The sequence below is a fragment of the Aspergillus puulaauensis genome, chromosome 7 (assembly GCF_016861865.1).
Source record: "Aspergillus puulaauensis MK2 DNA, chromosome 7, nearly complete sequence".
NCBI lineage: Eukaryota > Fungi > Ascomycota > Eurotiomycetes > Eurotiales > Aspergillaceae > Aspergillus > Aspergillus puulaauensis.
Genome location: NC_054863.1, coordinates 2,512,224 through 2,530,503, shown reverse-complemented (window position 1 = coordinate 2,530,503; position 18,280 = coordinate 2,512,224). Strand labels below are relative to the sequence as shown.

The 18,280-nt window shown below is 49.8% G+C and overlaps 8 protein-coding genes across 8 annotated transcripts; 6 read left to right on the top strand and 2 right to left on the bottom strand.

Moving 5' to 3' along the window:
* Window positions 1-1,512: 1,512 nt before the first annotated feature.
* On the top strand, window positions 1,513-2,641 carry APUU_70963A (uncharacterized protein; the record flags this gene model as incomplete). Its single annotated transcript, XM_041695895.1, has 4 exons — window positions 1,513-1,639; window positions 1,693-1,955; window positions 2,054-2,572; window positions 2,624-2,641. 4 exons carry the CDS (start codon window positions 1,513-1,515, stop codon window positions 2,639-2,641), a joined length of 927 nt encoding a protein of 308 aa, XP_041561579.1.
* Window positions 2,642-3,948: 1,307 nt separating this feature from the next.
* Window positions 3,949-5,583, top strand: APUU_70962A (heme-dependent oxidative N-demethylase family protein; the record flags this gene model as incomplete). The annotated part of the gene is made up of 3 exons (XM_041695894.1): window positions 3,949-4,459; window positions 4,587-5,052; window positions 5,103-5,583. The coding sequence occupies 3 exons, from the start codon at window positions 3,949-3,951 to the stop codon at window positions 5,581-5,583; spliced, it is 1,458 nt and encodes a 485-aa protein (XP_041561578.1).
* Window positions 5,584-6,042: 459 nt separating this feature from the next.
* APUU_70961S (PRP38 family protein) lies at window positions 6,043-6,783 on the bottom strand (the record flags this gene model as incomplete). Its single annotated transcript, XM_041695893.1, has 1 exon — window positions 6,043-6,783. One exon carries the CDS (start codon window positions 6,781-6,783, stop codon window positions 6,043-6,045), a length of 741 nt encoding a protein of 246 aa, XP_041561577.1.
* A 386-nt stretch (window positions 6,784-7,169) lies between these two features.
* Window positions 7,170-8,231, top strand: APUU_70960A (uncharacterized protein; the record flags this gene model as incomplete). The annotated part of the gene is made up of 1 exon (XM_041695892.1): window positions 7,170-8,231. One exon carries the CDS (start codon window positions 7,170-7,172, stop codon window positions 8,229-8,231), a length of 1,062 nt encoding a protein of 353 aa, XP_041561576.1.
* A 372-nt stretch (window positions 8,232-8,603) lies between these two features.
* Window positions 8,604-10,691, bottom strand: SPT8 (transcription factor Spt8; the record flags this gene model as incomplete). The annotated part of the gene is made up of 3 exons (XM_041695890.1): window positions 8,604-8,832; window positions 8,906-10,580; window positions 10,646-10,691. 3 exons carry the CDS (start codon window positions 10,689-10,691, stop codon window positions 8,604-8,606), a joined length of 1,950 nt encoding a protein of 649 aa, XP_041561575.1.
* Window positions 10,692-11,576: 885 nt separating this feature from the next.
* On the top strand, window positions 11,577-15,123 carry APUU_70958A (putative DEAD box helicase involved in nonsense mediated decay; the record flags this gene model as incomplete). Its single annotated transcript, XM_041695889.1, has 5 exons — window positions 11,577-11,972; window positions 12,038-12,396; window positions 12,448-14,468; window positions 14,518-14,611; window positions 14,673-15,123. The coding sequence occupies 5 exons, from the start codon at window positions 11,577-11,579 to the stop codon at window positions 15,121-15,123; spliced, it is 3,321 nt and encodes a 1,106-aa protein (XP_041561574.1).
* Window positions 15,124-15,983: 860 nt separating this feature from the next.
* APUU_70957A (alkyl/aryl-sulfatase) lies at window positions 15,984-17,105 on the top strand (the record flags this gene model as incomplete). The annotated part of the gene is made up of 1 exon (XM_041695888.1): window positions 15,984-17,105. One exon carries the CDS (start codon window positions 15,984-15,986, stop codon window positions 17,103-17,105), a length of 1,122 nt encoding a protein of 373 aa, XP_041561573.1.
* A 178-nt stretch (window positions 17,106-17,283) lies between these two features.
* On the top strand, window positions 17,284-17,871 carry APUU_70956A (uncharacterized protein; the record flags this gene model as incomplete). Its single annotated transcript, XM_041695887.1, has 1 exon — window positions 17,284-17,871. The coding sequence occupies one exon, from the start codon at window positions 17,284-17,286 to the stop codon at window positions 17,869-17,871; it is 588 nt and encodes a 195-aa protein (XP_041561572.1).
* Between the last annotated feature and the right edge of the window lie 409 nt (window positions 17,872-18,280).

The window sequence follows — 18,280 nt, the reverse complement described above, 5'->3', positions numbered from 1 at the left end:
ACGCTCCATCATCCATGGAAGCCTTCGTCTTGACAACTTCCACAGTTCCACGTCCAAGGATTGCGTCGGCGCCTGCAGTCGTCGATCCTCGTTTCGTGGAATCCTGGTATTCGCTGCCTTTCCTCTTTGGGCCGTCCATTCCAAGGGACATCAAGGGCCATTTCATGATCCGAAGTGAAAAAAGTGTTCCTGGCTGTTATTATTTGCCGGTTATTATATTACAATCCCTTTCATCTGCCCAAATGGCGATAATTATTTGCGTGGCTGCGGCGGTGACGTAGCGAAGATGCTGGGGTCAATAATTCATTTTGTGCCTGTGCTATTTCCGGACCGGCTGCTCCCTATTCCGACCTTGCCAATTTCCCCCCTGTTAAATATTTTTGAAATTCAGTCGAGTCCCTGGCTCAAGATGTCAAAGAGTAAACAAGTCCGGTTTTCTGCGCTCATTGGTGCCACCCGGCGTGATTCTGTGGTTCGCAATTTTGTGGTTCGCATTTTTGCGCGATCGCACTGATCCGAGGTATTTGTAAATAATGTGGCTAATTTAGGTAGTACTGCGCCATTACTAACCGACCATCAACAATGGGCAGGCAACATCTTCAGTTGCTCTGGTACGGCTTCTTCACTCCATTAATTGAGACCGGTAGCTCAAATGTCGTATATAGACTTCTAGTAGACTCCCAGCTTTCTCCCGACGCCGCAGTCGGCTGTGGCTTGGGAAGGCCATGATGCAATGCATTTTAATGAGAATTACCAGCCCGGTGGGACAACAAAACGGGCCCGCACTCAATGTGTACGGGGCTAGTACGAGCGAGGTATGCAGCAACGACAACTTCTTCCGTGCTCGCAAACCCGGCTCTTGTCCTTGTCTCTTGTCTCACTGCTCCGGTGCTCCCTCTCTGTTTCCTCACCTTCCCCTCCCAGTGCCTTCTCCCCCCTTACTGGTTCCCATCTCATACTCTTTCGTTTTCAACCTCCCGTTTCTCTCCTATCCGGCACTGCCTGGCGCTTTTGCTGTTTTCTCGCTTCTCCTGGCCGGGAGGATCATGTTGGAGGCACTCCCCTAATCCTGGTGTCTTGGACTTTCGTTTCACCCATGTCGAATATTACGCCCGCTTTTTAGTTGGACAAATTCTTGAACAGCCTCTAGGGAAGCCTTGACGAATTCGCAGGTTCGTTCGCTTGACGAGTTACAGACCGTTCCGATCGGTTGCTGACGATTGGAGAGGAAAAGGGCCTTCGAGTGCGAGACACTCCCAACTTAATCGACTATAATAACCACATCCGGATCGCACACGTTCGATAGACAAATCTCCTACCTACTTGTTTTCGATACCCTTGGAGCTGTTGCTGGGTAATTTGTGAACCCGACCGTTTGTCATTAAACGGTAGTTGGGGGGTTGTGAATCTCGGCCGACACCTGGGAGAGGAGAGCAAATTCTACGCACAGCGCTCTTCGGGGGACACTATTGAAACGTGTCTCTTGCGAGACTAGTTTACCGGTTTACCGCCATGTATCACCTATTCTCTGTACCGCTGGGGGCCGTGCTTGCATGGGTTACCCTCTGGATCTCTGCTGCAGACAGCGCCAGCGACCTTACATATTGTTCCACGGATAGCACGGGTTCGGGTGCTGCAAGTGAGTCGTTCTTTGTTCCGCTAAAAGCAGCTCGTGTCTAATTTGTTGTCCAGACTTTTCCGTTTACCAATCGAATGGTAACTGCCAGACCCATTGCAGTGGTAGTGCATTTGCCATTTTGCAGGGGAAAAACTGCTGGTGCTCTGATATCGCCCCTAACGATGATGATAATGTCCAAACCTCAGATTGTGACGATGGCTGCCCCGGATTCCCGGACGACTCGTGTGGTAGTGCATCGAAGGGGCTATACGCCTATGTTCAGATGGGCAGCCCCTCTTCGACCGCGAGCGCGTCGTCAACATCAAGTACCGATTCGGTAAGTACATTCTGTCTTATTCATTAAATACACCCACCCTATCAATATCCCTCCAGATTCTCTTGTAGTGTCTGGTTTGGTTTACTAACTCCGTGAAGTCTTCGACCTCCGACGAGAGCTCCACAAGTACGTCCCACTCGAGCGTAGTTGAGACCCATGGCGGCCAAGTAACAACAGTAACAGTCGGAGATTCCGGCTCAACATCCGCAGCAGATACCGCCAATGATTCGAAAAGCGATGGTGGCGGATCCGGCGTCAGTAGTGGAGCTATTGCCGGCATTGTCATCGGTGTTGTCGGTGGTATTGCCCTGATTGTGGCTGCCATTATCCTGTTCCTCGTCAAGCGCCGGCGTGATAGGCAGGATGCCGGCTACCAGAACGACTCGATAGACGGTAGGCAGAGCAAAGGCTCCGGGATGAGCTTTGCCGGCGGCAAGGGGGTCTTCGCGGACAATCACAGTCACACCCTATCCAATGGGTCATCAAGTGCACCCCAGCGCATGCCAACCTTCACGGATAACCGTTTGAACACAGGCGCGGTACTATATCCAAACGGTCGTCGCGCCAGCGATGTCTCGCTTCAGGATAACGAAGATTATTCTCGGCCGGTTCTCCGGGTAAGTCGTTCGGGTTCTTGTTGATTTACGCATGCACTGACTTCGCATTAGCTTACGAACCCCGACTAATTGTCGAAAATTTAAATCATGCATCGAATTTCCCTATCTTTACTCGAATTTTTTGCACGGCGAAACAGCGGTGTTATGATACCCATTTGTCACAAACTGTTATTGATCTAGGGGAGAGGGATAGTTCTTTAACATCATCTCTCCTCGGCGTGTCTCGATTAGTGTATTACCAACATAATGGAAGCATTTTGAACTTGATTTACTCCTACCACTGCACAATCGGCCTGGCCCCATTGCACATTTTAAAAGCGCAATTATCACTACTGGTAATAATGAGAACCACTTGATCACGATAGAAGGCCATTGTAATCTGATACGCTGGGCACTTACTCTTATGTCCGTTTATATATGGATCTCGAAGAAGCTTTCCGATTAATATCCTCCTAAGAGACTTGACATGCGATTGGTAAAAACAACAAGTTGCTTTTTGCACAGTTCCCAGGATATATAACGCACATGTTTTTGATGTTGGAATTTTGGTTTTCTTCGCCTTCATGTTCAATCATAGCCTGGTGGCATTCGCATGCATATAGCCCACGACCATATTCGCGGCCGCTCCGTTGTTTATATACATACGCCTGGTCGCAGGATGGCAATGATCGCAATCGAGGCATTGGCCGGTTTAGGGGAGAGATGTATATGTATGCAGTAAGTGCTTTGCCTATGTTATTCTACTTGACCTGATAAGTGGGTTTTGTGGTGTGCAATAGATGAGGACCACCTACGGAGATGCGCAATAGAGAAACACGAAAGTAGTGACCCCAAGGTTACCGTATCCATCCCCCGCTGATACAAGCTCTATCAAGCAATAAAACGCAAGATATTATTCCTATCTCGCCCCATGATAAGGAACCTTCTTACTAAGTAACCCCAGAAAGAAGCTCGGCCCTACCAAGTAGGGCTCCCGGGACATTTTTACCCAAACGGGAAATGGACATCCCCAGCCTGTCCATGGCTTCCCCTCTCGCTCGTCCTCGCCACCTCGTCTCTTTTCCCCTTCTGTTGACCGGGTCCGGGGTAAGTTAGATATCTAATAGTAGGATGGACTATGGTTCTCTACGGGGATTGTCGAAGCGTGCCTGCTGCTGAAAAGGGGGAATGATCTGAGGGCTGGGAGTGGAGGGATTGATAGATAAAAGGAGAGTAATATCACTTGGAATGAATACATGAGAGAAGAAAAAAGGAATTCGTCTGAGTTATTTCTCCTCTTATGGTTTGGCTACCTTTGTTTGTCCATGGCCTACTAATTTGTCTTTCACCTTTCCTTCTGTTTTGTGCAGCTCCCACTCGTATGATCTGTTACCAGCATGGATGTGCTGAGCACCCAAGATAAACCGTGGTGGGCAGGAGTAGCACTCGTCGCCCTTGCAGCTCTATGCCTCCTCATCTCCAGCACCGGAATACCCACGATCCACGGAATACGCAACCGCAGGGCATCAACAAGCCACACCCCACCGCGCTCAATCTCACCAGAGAAAAAGAAGCCCTCGCAGCAAAAGACACCCGCAACCCCCGTAGATGTCCTGCCGCCGCAACGTCGTCATGCCCTTGCATCAATAGGCCTACCGTACAAAGAAGTCCCCGAGGACGAAGTCCGACAGCGCATCCTGCCCATGATAGAGGATTACCGCGACTGCGAGGAGGAGCGCTACACGCCGACTGGATTCTCGGTTGCCGATGTCAAAGCCCTGGGCGACTTTCCTGACTATGCGGCACTTAGTGACGTACCATTGCCCGAGGCGTATGATAAATTTGACATTGAGAGGGCGCGGCCTAGGCCATATCGGCCATTTAGGTGGAGTTATCATCAGACCATGTGTATGTTTCACCGACCAAGTTTCAATCTTTGACCGAGGAAGTAATTGCGGGGGTGAGCACGGGTCGTATGAATGCAAATTGATGTTTCGCAAGATGGCCAAAGCTGACTGACCGCGCTGCATTGTAGCACTGACGAAGCTGGAGCCTAACTGGTGGATTGAGGTTGAGAATACGTACAGAAAACGAATCGCTCAGCGTAAGGAGCTGTTTGCGAAACACGGCAAGAGCGTTCTGGGGTCACTTCCAGGATCGGAATTGGCGTGCAAAGAGCTCATGGAAATGGTTTTGCAGTTTCTCTGCGCAAGGTATCCCCAGTATTTCTCGTTGGTTGACAAGCGGATTTTCAAGAACAAGATCCTCGGCACGGAGCAGGATGTTAGGTCGAAGCCTCCGTTGGATATAATCATGGACAATGTCCCTGAGGACTTTGGTATTATGTTGCGCGATGACAAGACTGGGAACTATTTCTTGCGCGCAGGTGTGATCTGCTCCGCACTGGGATGGAACGTTGGGAGCAAAATTGGGCTTCAGCTCCATCAGATTCATGATCCTATTCCAGACTACAAAGAGAAGATGAAGCTCTCTATGGATCGGTAGGTTGAATCCAGGTACTGGGGTAAAGAACATTCTAATGCCTGTGTAGTTTCTTCACGAAGATGCCGGTTGATAAGCCTATCCAACGAGGATCCTGGGGCCTCGAGATCGGAGAACCATTGTACATGCCCCCTGGTGATCCTCATGAGAAGCTTCGGACGTTCCAAGACCCCAATCTTCGGCTGGAGGATTGCCATCTGCGAGTCGACTGGCAGACTCTTCGTCGTCTTCCTCTTTCGGGCGCCATTATTTTCAACTTCAAAGCACTGTTCACACCAGTAACGGAATTCCGCGACGAACCTTGTATTCCAGCGCTGGTGGCGAAGATTATGAAGGAGGGAAAGGAAAATCTGCTCCAATATAAGGCCACATGGCATGTAGAGCATGTGGTCCTTAAAAAGTTTGAAGAATGGGCTCGAGAGCAAGAGGAGAATAGTCTTGCTCCTAAAGGCTGGGAGGTGGCTACATTAGAGGACAGTCCATGGTTCAAGAATTGGCAGGAGAAGTGGCATCGCCAGCAAGGGTTTTAAAGAAAGCAATCATTCATGTTGAGCAAATCTTGTACAAGAATTATTATTGTGTGTATGTGGTTTCATATCCGGTGGGTGTTTCCATCATTGAGAGTTCGAATGATTAACAGATACCGAACAACCGTTCGCATAAATGGTGACCATAAATTTCACTCAGTCCCAGTCATTACTTAACGACGTAGGGCGCGCTGATGGTTCCTGATGCCTGGACCCGGTGGGGCGCTGTATTGCGTAGTAACGCCATGCACCCGATGGAGTCCAGTAATTGAAGTAATATTCCCACAGTCCAAATGTGCGATTTAGTCGTTCCGCGGGTGTCTCTGCTTATGGGCAGTTCACCCACACAGTTTGACCGTTAGATAGAGCTGGCAAAGATGCGATCTCCACATTGGGAGGCCCTTATTACCCGAATATTGCTCGTAACCGTAAAAACCGAGCTCAAAAGGCGATGGGCCGTCTTCAATCATCGTCAGAGCGGGTATCACTTTTATGCCCATTTTCGTCATCGCTTCGGTCCATTTTTTCTAATTCGTCGACCAGCGGACTTTCGCGTTCATCCAACAGATCCAGATCTTCCAATTGCTGCCTGGATGGCAATTTCCATAGACTGGTACCACACATACGATCCTTTGTCAACAGGTCGTCAACAAACTGATCCATGTACGTTAGAACGAACGAGTCACGGACCCGTCTCTTCAGTTTCCGATAATCGAGAAGAAGCGGCTCCAGTGTCTTGTATATCTCGACCGGCTCCCAAGTTAATCGTACGTAGAACGCCGCAAGTGCTCGGAGATACTTGAAGTCACCGCGATGTTTGACCACGCTGTTTCGTGCTCGTTCCTCAGCTGATGTATCCGCATCTCCCCCTACTGACTCGAGTTCAGGGTCACTGAAATTCAGATACTCCATGATGATATCGCGGTCTGGGTTGACTTGGAGAAGCTTGAAGGCGAGGCAAAGGAAGGGCGAAGCTTTCTCGGAAACTCCGTACGTACCGCCAATAAAGGATAGTTCAATTGCCCGGTCGCAGAGAGTTGCGGCGTTCAAACCGAAGCACTGTTCTTTCCAATAGTAGGACTCTGTTATTCGGTCACGAACAGCCTTCTCGAAGAGCATTGCGGGATTGAGGCCGCGCACAAGGGGACCGGTGTAACCCCGGTTGTCGAGGAGCGTGCTAGCATCTGCGCGGTGTGAAGCCATGGCGAATTATTTGTTGGCGCCTGAGATGGGCGGGCGCGAGTCAAAACTTGAACGAGGTTAAGAAAGGTCGGCGCTGGAAAGAGCTCAAGAAAAAGAGGTCACGTGTACGATCTAAATGCCAAGACATTTCTTATCGATAGTCGCACCGACAACCAGATCTCATCAACAATTAGGCCTCGATCTCACTCGACCCCAGTATATGCATCATTTGATCATCATTGATTCCTTGCCCGCTTCTGCATCTCAGTATTGCCATTATCATTATTGTTCTTCAGTTTTTTGGACCTTATTATTATTATTATTTTTGGATATTGTTGGGTTACGCAACCAACCGAAGCAACCAGGCCTTGCCATATGCGTGTACCATACTAGCGCAACGAGTAGCCATGGTGCTCTTGACACATTCCACAGTTTCTGTCATTGTATCGACAGGAGTGGTTTCAATTTTTACATTCTTACTATTTCTTTCTGGCTACGCACTACAACAACAATCTGTTCGGACTATCCAGCATGTTATTCGACCGCCAGAGCGTCATGCCTCGGCGGGGCAAATCAACAAAAGAAGTCAAGATCCTCTATCAAACTCAAACACCGGGACGCAACTACAAGATGAGCTGCCCAAGGTTGAAACGGAAACCAGTCCAGGGGCAGAGGGTAACTATGCTTACCTCCAGCTCTTATCCGACCCAGACCCCTCCGACATTTGCTCTGCTATTCTGTTCTTTAAACAACTCTCTACGAACGGAAGTGCTATACAAGACCACCTCTTTATGTACCCTTCAGACTGGGACATAATGAACCCCTCAAAGCCCGTCGCCATGGCTCTGTCTCTACTTCGGGCCGCAAGTCTGAAATATGACATATGGCTCCTACCCATCGACATGACAGCAGCTACATCAGCCGGCTATCAAACGACAGACACAAAACTCCTCCGCCTAGGCCAGATCCAATTCATGCAGTATGATGGTGTACTCTACCTTCAGACACCCGGGCTTCTCCTTGACTCCGCCAAGCTAGACTCCATGCTTCTTGATCGACCCCTTCCTCTCCGTCACGACAAGAGTCGAGTCGAGTCATACGACAATGAGGCGTGGAGATCTATGCCACTGCGTGCGGAGCGAGATGCAATTCTTCCACCCGTGTATCTCGTAACTGTTAATAATATTGAGCACGGCCACGTCGAAGCTCGAGGCCATATTCCCAATATGGCATTGGAAGGATTCGGAGGAATCGTTACTGGGACCTGGGGTGTACGGTCGGGATCGGATACTGAAGAAACCCCCGATGGGAACCCTGGATATGTCGTCTTCGAGCGCGACCATGAGAATCGGGTGAAATGGAAAAACAATCCACTGTTTGGCTCCTGGCGAGCACAACAATATGAGGTTTGTGAAGGTCTTGATTTAGACGACGTTGCATCAAACTATGATTTTGATGATGATATTTGAATTCTTGTCGGATATTCCTTTGGGTATTAACATATGTTTCTATATATTCAGCATTTTTGGACGGCGCCAGTGATATATTTTTGAATTGGGTATTTATGTATATGGATGGGTGTGTTGTATATATTCCGTAAACGAGTACGAATATATGATTTGAACGATAGGCAGATTACCGTAGTTCCAAAACTTATTTTGAGTCTCTAATAGCAACTTCAAATATTAACCCTGTCCAACTTCGTATATATGACGATATCAACCCACAAAGAACACCGAAGACGTACGTAGCAGCGCTATAATAACACGTTGTATAGTACATATAGTATTACCTCCTAAGAAGCAATGTAAAGAAGGTATTATAGAACTGGACCGGCCACGCTACCGAGCAGCAGGAACGCCGATTTCATAACCCAACAAGACCTCTGTGGTGCTGCCCTCCCAGCCTCTATTACCACTTGTGGAGACGAGGAAGCGACACGCTGGGTCGACATACAGCTGCGAAACTGTACCTGTGCGATGACCGGGGATGATGAGGAACGGAACAGTTGAATGGCGGGTTGCTTGTTCGTGTTTTAGATCGTACAGGCGAAGGATGTCGTGGGATGCGCTGAAGAGTTTTGTCAGCTGCTGGCAAAAAAAAAAAAAAAAAAAGATTTGAGTTTGAATAGTAGAAAACTTACCAAACGAGGTGCCTACCGTTAGGCATTGCCCTGAGAGCCGTAACTGGTCCACTCCCCTGTGGAAATTTGAAGGTCCGTTCTGGTTCTCGAAGGCCTTTGTGTAGGCTGTATTCTTCTACTGTGCCGTTTCGACGGCCGGCGTAGATGTAGTTTCCGTCAGGGGACCAGCAGGCATTCATACACCAAGGGGGGGAATTGCCAGGGGTGATGCGGGCGATCGCGGACGGTTGTCGTCGGTCCCATATCCGGATGGTACCATCTATTGATGCAGCGAGGAAGGTATTATCGGTGACATTGGTTGCCTCGAACGGAGTTTGCTGAGACTGTTCCTGGTCCTGTGAGGGCTGTTCTAATTCTTCGGCGTGAGGAAGGCCGTTGGCTAATGGTTGGGTTTGGGGCTGGGTATTTGGTGTCTCTGTTGGCTGAGAGTTTGACGGCTGGGCGGCTGTCGGTGTATTCAACTCCATACCACCGGCGTCATTGGAGGAGAAGGTACTATTGAAGAGACCATTTGGCTGTGTGTCTGGTTCTCCAGGAGCATCGGCGTCAGCGAGGCCGCCGTTGGCAAGTGCTTTTCCGAACTCATCATCGTCGTCAATGCCGAATGCATTAGTCGACGACCCCATACCGTCGGCAGCATTTCCATCGGCATCACCGAACAGTGAATCGGCTCCCCCAAAGAGCGAGTCTGCTGGTGACCCCGCCTGCGGGTTTGTAGCACCGTTCTCGCCCTGTTCGTTGGATGCGTCCATATAATCGAAACTGTTAACCGCGCTTGCTTGATTGTTGGATGAGTAAGTTCCGTTGGGTTGTTGAAATTCAGATGTATCTCTGGGGATTGGTAGGCTGGATTCAGGACGTAGTTCGATCGCTGAGATCTGACGCGCGCTCGACCCAAAGGCGCGTCGGGTTTGGCCTGTATTGAGGTCCCAATCAAAAATCCGCTTATCCCAGCTACCAGAAAGTAATGATTTCTCGTCAGACGTCAGAGACAGAACCGACACAGCTGAAGTATGTTGCTGTAATAACGCGATCTCTTTGCCTTCATCATGACGAGTTGACTGCAGTCGGATACTGCCAGATTCCAAACCGGACAACAACCAGAGTCCTTCGCTTTGACTGGCCAGCGAGTAAACTGGTGACAATGCACTGCCATCCATGTTCTCCCAGTATGTCATCACAACTCCCGCTTTTATCACACTATCCACGAACGGATGTCTTTGCGCCACAGTTAACATGAGCTTGCTGTTGATCGAATCCACCCAGTTGAATTTCCGCACGTATCCATCCGAGCCTCCACTATACACCCACCTCATATCTGCTGTCGCTGTTATGGCATTGATCGATGTACTGTGTGGCGCAGCTGTCGTGGGCACTATATCATAGCTGGAAGCTGTTAGGCATTCGGAACGCACGCTCGGATGAAAAACAGAAGATAGATCGGACGCGGCATTGTTTGGAACGGAAGTTGTCGTCGTGTTATCCTGGTTTTGTTGGTTTGCTCCCCCGGCACTTTCAGATGCATGGCTCGCATTTGAGGGGCTGGCCGCATCTTGCGCATCTTGGTCGTCTGCGTCGCCATCCACGTCCATCTCCGGTTCATTGTCACCCCCGCCTTCGTCCGCATCTCTGAGGGCATCCTCCATCTCATTATCCGAGCTTCCATCTTGCGAGCCTAGCACATTGGCGGCTAGTTAGTTCTCGTTTCTGGCTGTGAGATGATCTGCGGAGGAGACTCACCAGCGAGATCTCGGTCGTCCTCATCTTCCACGAGCGAGGCCATCATGCCTTGAGATGAGAATGGGTTTATCGCGGCAAGCCGGTGACCGACAGAGAAGCGAAAAGGGATTATAAAGCTAGGGGTTTCAGGATGTTCTCCCTTGCTGCAAAGCGGCCTTCGTTTCGTTCGCGACCTCGGAGAAGTGATACGGAGATCAGAGCCTCATGGCCCCAAAGCTGTGTGGCAGCCGCGCGTATGGGCAGGTAGTATAGATCGCTGAGATATATGACTGAAAAGACTGTTAATATGGTATTCAGAGAGTGTCCGATCTTAGAGCGCAGGGAATTCGGTCGCAATTCGAGTTGGATTGATCGCATTTATTGTTCCGACGTCAGTCACGTTTCCAGCCCACATTGATGCCTGGGGAATTAAATTCCCGAAATGAGTTAGCTTGGACTGTATAGACACTCAAATTCAATGAATCCATCTTCACCATTGAAAGTGAGGATTGGGTGAAGAAAAGATATGATTAGTAAAAGAATAAAAAACTATAACTATAATATAGGTACTTAGTAATACAATTTTAATAATAAACATTATGGTCTTCCTGGAAACTCTTGAAGATAACTTGCATGTGTCCATCACAACGCTTCAGCCTCTGGGCATGTAGTGAAGGAAGAGCGATTTTTAGTGAACGTCAAACCTGAAGTGCAAATTTAAAAAGAGAAATCCAGATAGAACAGAGAATAACAATAGGTTATAACAGGTGAAGCCAAAGAGGATGGCGACAAACCCACTCTTCCCACCCATGTTTTGTTTGCTTCCCTCCGTTTGTTCTCCCCAATAGACCCCCCCCCCAGCCTTGGAGCCTGTTTTCTTTCTCAATCTTTGATTCCCCTTTCTTCTATTCTGAAAAACACTTTTGGTATCATCAAACATTGCGTCCCAACCATGGGCTCAGACAGCGAACTCAATTCTCACTTGGTTGAGAAGTTGAAGCAGACGACTCTTGCTTCACGCACTGCTGCATACGTGAGCAAAGACATTGGCAATTATTATACCCATAATATCACACAAGATCCAGATTACTTAGCCGCGAATCCATGGCTTTCGAAACCAGAGATTCCTTCCTCCGATGAGATCCTTGAGCTCTCAGAAACGGACGAGGATTTCGTGGACCTTGCGCCAAATCAGATCGAAGGGCCTTGGGGATCAAAAGAACAGTATCTAAAGGCTCATTATGAGCTTCTTCGAGAAGAAGCAGTTGCTCCCCTGCGAGACGCTGTGGCGATCTTCCGAAATGATCCCGATATGGATGACAACAAAGGCCTCTCTGTGTATGAAAAGGTCGGCTTTTCCCTGCAAGCCCCTCTAATATGCCTCACAGTCACTGATAAATACCCTGTAACTAGGTTTATGTTATAGGCTTGACTTTTGCTCGGCGGGGGTTAGGTTTCAAAGTCCAATTTTCTACGAATAGGGCACGCAGGAACATCGCTTGGGAGTACTCGAAACGTTTGGTCAGTGGCTCGATCGTTGCACTATCTCCAATTGATGATGCCTTCCAAACAAAGTGTGTTATTGCAATTGTCGCAGCTAGACCTTTGGACGGCGTGAAGTTATGCCCACCCGAGGTTGATCTGTTCTTCGCAGACCCGGCAGATGCGGACTTTGACCCTCAACTGGAGTGGATTATGATAGAGGCAAAGCAGGGGTATTATGAGGCGTCCAGACACACCATGACGGCTCTCCAGAAGTTAAGTCGAGAAAAGTGAGTTAAGCAAGCTGTATTATTCATTATAACGAGCTGACAAAAACGCAGTTTCCCGCTTTCAGAGCATATCTGTTTCCTAAACCCCGAGACCGCTGCACCCCAATACGTGAAAGACAAGCCTGTTGTTGAGATAAACTCAATCATCAACAATCCAGACCAGGAGGGAAAGGTTGCCATCCTAGAAAACTGGCCTCAATCACCACCAGGGGACCTCGATGCAACACAATGGAGAGCCTTGGAGCAGATGCTCACAAAGCAGCTAGCTATTATTCAGGGCCCTCCAGGGACTGGAAAGACTTATGTCTCCGTTATTGCTTTGCGCATAATGCTTGCCAACATGAAATCAGACGATCCACCTATCATCATTGCCTCCCAAACGAATCATGCTTTAGATCAAATTTTGACACTCGTTTCTCGCTGCGAAAGACAGTATGTCCGCCTGGGTGGCAGGAGCAGCGACCCAGAGATCAAGAAGCGCATGCTATTCGCCGTTCGACGTGACGAACCTACACCAAATATTGGTAGTGGGACCCTCGGGAACACCCATAAGAACAGCAAAAGATTGTTCAATGCCATCTCGGAAATTTTGCAGCCGTTCAATGTTGCAAGTTCTGACCTACCTCTTCCATCCACGGTATTCCAACAGTATGGTCTTTTGACAGAGAAGCAATGTGACTCCCTCAAGAAAGGCGCCAAACGCTGGGTGAGCGCTGGCGAAGAGAATGATGATGTTGACCCGTTGGTGACATGGCTCGGGGATCAGGTAGTCGAATTTGAAGTAAAGTACATATTGGAGAACTTTGGCTTTGCTGCGGATGAAGTGGATCTCGAGTATGAGCAACTGAAGGAGCTCGAGGCAGAGCAGGGCATCAATGATGATGAGGAGTTCGAAACCCTCAGAGGCTCATTCACACAGCTTCGAGAAGGGTTTTATGGGAAGTGTAACTCACAATCCGGTGGGACAGGTCGTTGTAAATACATCGACTACGACGATATGTGGAGAATCCCCGTGAAAGAGCGTGGATGTGTCTATAACGAGCTTCGAAACCGGCTGAAAAGAAAGGTCCTGCCCAGATTTCGCCAACTTTTGGCCGACTATACGGAAAATTCCAAGAACATGCAGATTGGCGGATGGGAAAGGGACCATCTCGTTCTCCAAAACGTCAAAGTCCTGGGTATGACTACAACGGGGTTAAGCAAATATCGCGCACTTGTTTCAAGTTTGAAACCACGAATTGTCCTGATTGAAGAAGCGGCAGAGGCAATTGAAGGTCCCATAGCCGCGGCATGTTTAGATTCGCTCCAGCAACTGATTCTCGTGGGCGACCACCAACAGCTTCGTGGGCATTGTTCGGTCCAGGACCTGGAAGGAGATCCTTTCTACCTTGATGTGTCGATGTTCGAGCGTCTCGTCAAGAACGGGATGAAATATGTTACTCTTCGACACCAGCGAAGAATGGCACCTGAAATCCGTCAATTGTTGACACCTATATACGGGCCACTGCAAGATCATCAGTCAGTAACCAAGTATGAAGAGGTGCCAGGAATGGGGAACATCCGCTCATATCTTTTCTCACACGACTGGCCTGAGAGCTTCGACGACATGGCATCAAAGTACAACGAGAAGGAGGCCCAGATGGTGGTGGAGTTCTTCGTCTATCTAGTCCTGAACGACATTCCGGTAAAAAACATAACGGTACTCACATTCTACAATGGACAGCGAAAGAAGATCTTGAAGTTAATGAAAACCCATTCATATCTTCAAGGACAATACATTAACGTGGTCACTGTCGATTCCTACCAGGGAGAGGAAAACGAAGTTGTGATCCTTTCTCTTGTTAGGAACGGAAGACAGGGCATTGGGTTCTTGTCAAATGTGAATCGAGTCTGTGTCGCGCTTTCTCGAGCGCGCAGAGGTTTTTACATGTTTGGCAATGCTGGTATGCTCGCCACCGATAAACTATGGGACCAAGTCCAATCGATACTACGCAGTAGGAGCCCGGAGCCACAAATTAGCCATAGACTCCCGTTGACATGCGTAAAGCACAAAAACAGGACATATGTACAAGGTTGGTTCAGCTTTGGCAGTTGCAATCAGACTACTGACACGCGGTCTAGATCCGGCCGACTGGGGCAGGACAAACGGTGGGTGCGGACTCGCATGCGGGGAGACGTTGGACTGCGGTCACAGATGCAGTATGCGATGTCATAGGTAAGCGCAATATTTGACTCAAAATAAGTCCATTCGTGGTAACCCTGGAGTCACCCTACAGTTTTTCACATGACAAAATCCAATGCAACGAACCCTGCAACCGACGAAAGGCATGCAAGCACATTTGCAGGGTGCCTTGCGCAACCGCCCACACGTGTTCCTGTGACTGTGAAGAAAGCAAGCGTCTCAAAGCCCTTGAGCAGAACCAGGTCGCCGGAGGTGGAGGTGGTTGGGTTGTGGCCGGGATCGAAGACAGGCGAGTTAGTGAGCAACAGGCGGCCATTGAGGGCTACCAAGCATATGCAAAAGGTGGTGCAAAAGAGCACGATGCTATTCTAAATCAGATGGCGGAGCTCGAGCAGCAAAGCCTTTCGACAAGCTTGGAATTGCATGCTGAGGAAGATCTCATTCCTGGTACTTCTTGGAACACGCCTAGTCCTGGTGCACAAGATGGTAGCAAGCAAGCGAAGCCCAAGGCGCAGCCGGAAATCAACCTTTTAGATGATTGGTAGACACGGAGTATCTCAACTCTGTAGTCATATCAGGCTAGTAGTGTTGCTAATCTCATGCATTTACCATTAGTACTACGGCTTTTTCAATAAACTCCAGCCACGTCTGTTCGTATATCGGTTGACCTGTATGGGAAAGCCAAGCACCGATGTAAAATTGGGCCTCGAACGTTCTTGTCGACAATTACTCTACTCTGGGGGATTGTGACGCTTATACTGCTTCTTGCAATACTTTGGTTTACAGCATTGACGTATCAATAGTGCTTCGGTTTTGTCTAATCCTGGGCATCCTTGATCTCACTGCGCATGCTCCTAGGCGCTCTCGAAGCCGGTTCATTTCCTGGGATGTACTACATCGTCTCATACTGGTACTCACGGTGTAAGTATCTTGGAGACCCTATCAGGAACCTTGCTAAATAACGCTGTCGAAGCCGAGGGCGTCTTGGGGGTGGAGATGGATGCTAAATGTATTGGTTTGGAACTAAGTTGGTTATTGGATAAATAGGAGGACTAACATTCGTCTGCCATTGTTAATGTCTGTGTAGAGTGAACAGTATCCGTACTAGTAGCTTTAGGGATCAGACACAGTATACATCAGTATGGCCGGTGTCGGCAAACCAGAAAAAGTTGGAGTAGCAGCCGGCCCACTCCCGAAGTGCTCCCGATCACGCAATTCTGGTACGTATTCTAGACGAGACTGCGTATTGTTTCGGCCGGCCTCTTGTCCATGTCCCCGACAGCCGGTTCGGGTGTGCCGATACCCGGCGAGGGGAATAGCTTCACTGGATAAAGCCCCATTAAAGCCATCGCACATTCCCCAACCTTGGCAGTTGCGTCTACGGTGTAAGCTTCCAGCAACCAAAATGGCCGGCCCTTCATTCGCGGATAGAAGAGACTACGAGGCCGCAGAGCGCGGCTTCATCGCAGCCCTAAACCCCGGGATCATCAAGCACGCCTCCGGCCGCGAGGTCTGGAACCCCAATGCATGGGACTTCATGCAAGGGGAATGTCCTCCCTCCGCGCATCCCCACCTCTGGCGGCAGGGCCAATTGAATTCCAAGCATGGGCTGTACGAGGTCTGCCCTGGGATCTACCAGCTTCGAGGCTACGATCTGTCCAATATGACGATTGTTGAGGGGACGGAGGGGATCATTGTTATTGACCCGCTGGTTTCATGCGAGTGCGCGGCTGCTGGGATGGAGTTGTACCAGGCGCACCGTGGGAAGGGGAAGAGGATTACTGGGATGATTTACTCGCATTCGCATGGGGATCACTATATGGGTGCAGGTGGAGTTATTGACGCTGATACGGATATACCTATTATCGCACCGGAAGGGTTTATGGAAGCCATTCTGAGTGAGAGTATCCTGGCAGGGCCGGCGATGAGGAGGAGAGGGGCTTTCATGTACGGGAATGCCCTGCCTCGAAGCCCGAATGGGCAGATTGGGACAGGACTCGGGATGGGGTCTAGTGTTGGGACGACGAGCCTTATTCCACCCAATCTTCTCATCCAGACAACGGGCGAGGAGCATGTCATTGATGGGGTGAGGATCGTCTTTCAGATGGTGCCAGGGACAGAAGCACCAGCAGAAATCAATTTCCACTTCCCGGATTTCCGGGCCTTCTGCATCCCTGAGACAGCGACAAATTGCATGCATAATATTGTTACACTGCGGGGAGCGCAGGTACGCGATGCAAAAGCATGGTCCGGGTATTTGGACGAGGCTATCGTTTTGTTCGGACGCCACTCGGATGTGGTCTTTGGCAGCCATAACTGGCCGACCTGGGGCCAGAGCGAGCTCTTGACGAGGCTAGAAGAGCAGCGTGATCTGTATGGGTACATGCATGACCAGACGGTGCGGATGATGAATCTGGGCATGACGGGCACAGAGATTGCAGAGAAGATGCAGCTGCCTCCTGCGCTTGAGCTTGCCTGGCACTGCCGGGGGTTCTATGGCTCTCTAAGCCATAATGTCAAGGTATGATGGCACTGGAAACCAACCGAAGTAAAGCTGACCAGTTCAGGGCATTTATCAGCGATACTTGACGTGGTTTGACGGCCGTCCCGAACATCTCTGGCAGTACCCGCCGCGGGAAGAGGGGCAGCGGTATGTGGAGTGCTTCGGCGGCGTTGGCAGCCTTTGCGACAAGGCAGAAACCTTCATGACTCGAGGAGACCATCGCTTTGCTGCCACCCTCCTTGCCCATGCAGCCGCGGCAGATCCAGAAAGTCTCGACTCGCGAGCACGGGATCTCCTCGCAACAGCATATGAAAAGCTTGGCTTTGGTGCGGAAAACGCAACATGGCGCAATTTCTACCTCACAGCCGCACAAGAGCTCCGTACAAATAAGAAAGCCGGAATGGTGGCAGGCGGCCGTACACCGCTAGGCGAGAAGTTGAGCGTCGAGCAGTGCTTTGAGATCCTGTCTGTGCAGTTGAATAGCGAGCAGGCCTCGGAGGCCTCCTTCAGTATAGATCTGGATGTGACAGATATTGCGGAAAAGTGGAGGTTAATTCTCAGTAACGGGGTGCTCACCCGCCGGTATCTCGATAGTCAAGCACATTTGAAGGACGCACAAGAGAACAGCGCCGACCTGCAGCTGGAGCTCACCAAGGCCCAATTGCTGGAACTCATGCGGGGGAATGGCGTGTCGGATGTGCGGCAAAGTGGGAGGTTTGAGGTCCTGGAGCAGCTGGTCAGGCTGGTTCAGGTGGAGGAGAACTCAGCGAGAGGGCCCAGTCAGATTTAAATAATCGAAAATGTCAGAATTTGAAACCAGAATTCGGAGATGGAAACAGACCGATTTGCATAAAATTCGGTGTCCCTGACTCCTGCCCGTGCTGGCATCTCGGCCCGCCAATGAGAGCGCAGCCTTGCAGTGTATTCATTGGGATAAACACAACCTTGGAACGAGCCACTAAGTCCTGCCTGCCAAATCCTGCAACTTCACTCTCCCGCTCCTCACAGAGAAGTCTCCTCCCTCGCCTTTTGCAGTCCTCTCTTTCCCCCCTCTATATCCCTCTCGCATCCATCTTTACCCCGCCTTAACGTCAGAATGGCCGAGTTCGTGCGTGCTGAAATACTGGGTACCACCTTTGAAACCACTAGCAGGTACTTAGTACCCCGCGGTTGATATATACGGCCCGGCAAGAGCTGAC